We start from the raw sequence: 4,239 nt of genomic DNA, 5'->3' as shown, positions 1-4,239 counted from the left end.
TTTACATACCACTGCTACAGAAAAGGTGCAACGCCATCCCGTAGACTCCCGACGCGTACCGACGCGTACCGACGCGTCGGGAGTCTACGGGATGGCGTTGCACCTCAACACCTTTCTGTACTTACAGTGCAACCAGAGAAATGCACTTTTCTGTAGCAGTGGTATGTAAACACAGCGAAAGCGATTCGTATGTATCGTATGTATGTATCGATTCGTATGTTTCGGCGGTGCAAATCTGAAACGCTTTCGTGCGTTTAGTTTACAAATCGCCTTTGCTGTGCGTACATACAAATTAAATGTGGTTAGTTTCTTGTCGTGAAGTGAGTGCTTGTTGTGTCGCGACTGACAATCCTTGGAAGAAACACGTGTTTGGTTGTCTTTCAAGGATTATTAGTCGCCGAATGATTAATCGATAGCGATTAATAATAGTGATAAACGTGTGTGTTCCAAGTGTAAGTGAGTGTAAGTGAGTGAGTGAGTGAGTGAGTGAGTGAGTGAGTGAGTGAGTGAACCGGAGAGAAGCTGACGGCAACGGCCACCCCACGAAAGAGCCCGCGCCTGACTGTGAGTTGCGCCGCCCCTGCCTACCTCCTGTATTCGACGTGTGATAGGGTAACAATTTTTATTTATATCTCGAAAAATAAGCTTTTACCAAAGTTTTACAAGAGGAAAATTCATCTTAGAATTTTATTCCGAACTTGTATTTTCAATGGTAAAAGTTTATACTGACTCACCCTGTAGACCCTCTTCGTTTTTCATTGTCTTAAAGGAAGATAATTTCTTTTTAGACGTGGTCTCACAAACATTTGAACTTGTAGATATTTCAATAATTTTATTTCTGTCGCTTTTATTTCCCCGAAAGTCAAACGTAGTCTCTTTCGTTCTTCTTCCGATAGAAACGATCTTTTAGATATGTTGTCTGTTGTAGGATTGTCGCGCTTCCCTACAGTTTATAAAAAATCTCTGCATCCACGCTAAGAATCGTACTAATTGATTGTAAGACGAGAAGTAATTGTCGACTTTAAACTTGGAAGTTTCCGTGTTAACAGTCTGTACTAAAGACAATTTCTTAATTTCGCTCTTTATTTCCTTTTCATTGCAAACACTGTTTATCAAGGGCCATCCCATTTCTGACTCATAAAGCCATGAAGGACCCAGCCACCACTTGGATTGTACTAATTGCGTGGGATTACAGCCCCTCGAAGGGAGGTCCGCAGGATTTAAATCTCCTGGGACATATCTCCATTCATCCCGTTCGCTAAATAATCGTATTTCTTTTACTCTGTTACGGACAAACGTTCCCCATTAGATATCCCGTTTAATCCACGCCAATACCGTAGTAGAATCGGACCAAAACGTCGTCTTTGAAACCTTTCGCGTTAAAGATTTGGTCACTGAATTTGTGGAGCCTGAAGGCTATGGTTGCCGCCATTAACTCGAGACGTGGGATTGTCGCTTTCTCGGGCGCTATGCGCGATCGGGCACTTAAAAGTCTAACATTTACCGTGTTCTCTCGTTCAATTCTCGCGAAAACAACTGCTGCATAAGCGGAACCGCTCGCATCGCAAAATGTGTGTAATGTCAAGTCACCCCTACCTAGTTTTCGTGGTATTTCAATTTTATTTAGCGTCGGTAAGTCCTTCAACCAGTTCAAGAATCTGTTGGCTTGACTATCCGCAACCTTCGCGTCCCAATCGATCTTTTCTGTCCATAGTTCTTTAAGTATTATTTTAGGTAATACCGATGTAGGGCATGTAAAGCCTATGGGGTCGAAAACCTTGTGCGTCGCGGATAGAATTACTCTTTTCGTAACAACGTCTGGGATGTTCAATTCTAAAACCCGCGGATTAATAGAAAGAGTGTCCTTTTTCTTGTTCCATAAAATCCCCAGAACGAAGGTAGTGTTGTTAGTTAAAGAGTCATGTGAATTCTCCCAACCGCGAAGCTCGAAACCACCAGCCCTCATAATCGTTGTGGCTTTTGACACGAACGTTTTCAACTCCTCCTGCGAATCTACGCTCGTGACACAATTATCAACATAAAATGATTGTTTCAGCTTCTCTGCTGATCTTCTATTCTCGTCTGTGTCCGTTAAGAAGGTCAGCAAGTGTAGTTCGATAATCGCGGCTAATAGGAAGGGACCGCATGCTAATCCGAATACCACCCGACAGTGACGCAGAACTATTATTTCGCCGTTCTTAATCCACAAAAAACGAAGATAATCTCGATCCTCCTTACTATCTATAAAAATGCTTTTGCTATATCAAATATCACTCCGATTTCTCCCTCCCGAAATCTATTTAGGGACGACGGTATTAATTCGATTAAATTGGGGCCCTTCTCTAGGCACTGATTTACAGACGGATACCCCTTTTTACAAGCCGATGCGTCAAATACGGGTCTCAATTTTGTTGTGCTGTTTTTCCTTTACTACGGGGCGGTATAAATAATGACCGAAATTATCCATTTCACTAGCGGGAACCCTTTCGATAATACCCTCCGCCAGCCACCCCTTGAAGACATCGTTGTACGCTTCTAACATGTTCTTTGTTTTAAGTTTGTCAAGGCATTTTCCCAGTCTATTACGTGCAATCTCAAAATTGCTGGGAACAGGCACAAGATCCTCCGTCCACGGTAGTCTGACTTCGTATCGTCCGTCAGCGTTCAGTCTGGCCGTTTTTGCAAGAAATTCTCGAGTTCGTTCTTCCCTTACCTCTCTAGCGGCCCTTTCGATAGGGTCCGTAATGCCGATTGCGTCCAATCGCCACAAATCACATAGATTGGCCTCCTGCACGAACATCGTTGTGACTGTCACCGCAGTGTCCGTTCTGACGGATTCTGTCGGCAGCTTTCCCAATACTGTCCAACCTAAATGTGTTTCAATAGCCGTCAATCCGTTCTTTAGATTATACTTCCTACCTGTTAATAATTTGCCGGCTACATCCGCACCTATAAGAATATCTATAGGACAGTTACCGCCTCCTACATCTGTGAGGATAATATTGTTGGCTCGCAACTCTTCTGTCCACGCACCTCTCTTAATATTCGCAATCGGGCCACAGATAACCTCCTGATCCATTGCTGTGAAATTACACGCGTACGAATTATCCAAGTTCTTAACACGTATCTTAAACATATTATGAGTTTCACGTCCCGATCTAATTCCACCGAATAGAGAATGCGTTACTTCTAATCTGTCAATGGAAACGTAACCTAAATCTTGCACGGTCTTAGTACTGACATATGACCGTTGCGAGGCCGTATCAATAATCGCTCTGACTACTTTTTCTCGCGACTGAGAATATACTTTTACCCGTAAAGTTTGCAAACAAACTTCATGTGTCTCGCATAGGGCTGCCATCCGTCCGGTTTTCTCCGGATTTGCCCTAGTTTCGTTAGCGTCCGCGGACGTCCGGGGGGATTTTTTAAAGTAATCCGAGTTTTAAGCACGTAGAACTAACACTATTTAATCTGCCAAATATATCCGCGTACAGAGTATATTATCAGAGCGTCCAGGGCGTCGGTCGGGACATAGAAGATAGACCCAGTATACGTGTTCCCAACGTGTCACGAACATAACAGACAGAGAGGCAAAATAAGTGGCCGCGGAGGCATGAGAGGGAGCGAGAGGCAAAACATTGTCTGCGCAAGACAATATTTTGTCTTTCGCTCCCTCTCATCCCCCCTGCGGCCTCTCTATTTTGCCTCTCTGTCTGTTATGTTCGTGACAACTTTTCTTAAGGAAATGAATGGGCATGCTGGGTGTATTTTCTATGTCTATGGGTCGGGATCAATGATAAAATAATAATATTGAAGTAGTCATTATTGTTATTATTAATGATAATTAATAATAAATACTTTGGGGTAAATATGCTATCGCCAGCAATTCGAAACAATGATGAGTATTTTACATAAACGACCTACACTGGCCAATGCCTTTATTTATTATAAAAACTACGTTTCGGTCCTGGATTTGGACCCTTTTCAAGTGATCTGTTACTTAATTATCCCTGATCTCGTATCGTTCGTTTGGCCAATATCTCTATGTTAGTAGAGTATTAGTCAAAAGAATAAGAGGGAGAAATTTTGATTGCACTCTTTAGTTGGAGAGTGCAAAGTCAATTGAAGTTGCATTGTTAACTGTTGAAACACAAGTAAAAATGTCCATGAGATGTGTGTTGGACGAGGTAACAGATTGAACTATCATCAGTTAACAATGCAACTTCAATTGACTTTGCA

At 42.5% G+C, this 4,239-nt stretch overlaps 1 protein-coding gene across 1 annotated transcript; it reads right to left on the bottom strand.

The window, feature by feature from the left end:
• Nucleotides 1-1,318: 1,318 nt before the first annotated feature.
• LOC105570290 lies at nt 1,319-3,361 on the bottom strand. Its single transcript, XM_012027386.1, has 2 exons — nt 2,398-3,361; nt 1,319-2,241 (listed from the first exon to the last, which is right to left on the bottom strand). The coding sequence occupies exons 1-2, from the start codon at nt 3,359-3,361 to the stop codon at nt 1,319-1,321; spliced, it is 1,887 nt and encodes a 628-aa protein (XP_011882776.1).
• Nucleotides 3,362-4,239: the final 878 nt, after the last annotated feature.

This window comes from Vollenhovia emeryi, unplaced genomic scaffold (assembly GCF_000949405.1).
Source record: "Vollenhovia emeryi isolate VEMERY1.0 unplaced genomic scaffold, V.emery_V1.0 DF942067.1, whole genome shotgun sequence".
Classification (NCBI taxonomy): domain Eukaryota; kingdom Metazoa; phylum Arthropoda; class Insecta; order Hymenoptera; family Formicidae; genus Vollenhovia; species Vollenhovia emeryi.
This window is presented reverse-complemented; position numbering and strand designations above follow the sequence as displayed.

Coding starts and splice junctions, on each gene's coding strand:
- LOC105570290 (XM_012027386.1), bottom strand. CDS start 3,361: ATGGCAGCCCTATGCGAGACACATGAAGTTTGTTTGCAAACTTTACGG. Junction 2,242..2,397: donor GCACAACAAAATTGAGACCC/GTATTTGACGCA, acceptor GCATTTTTATAG/ATAGTAAGGAGGATCGAGAT.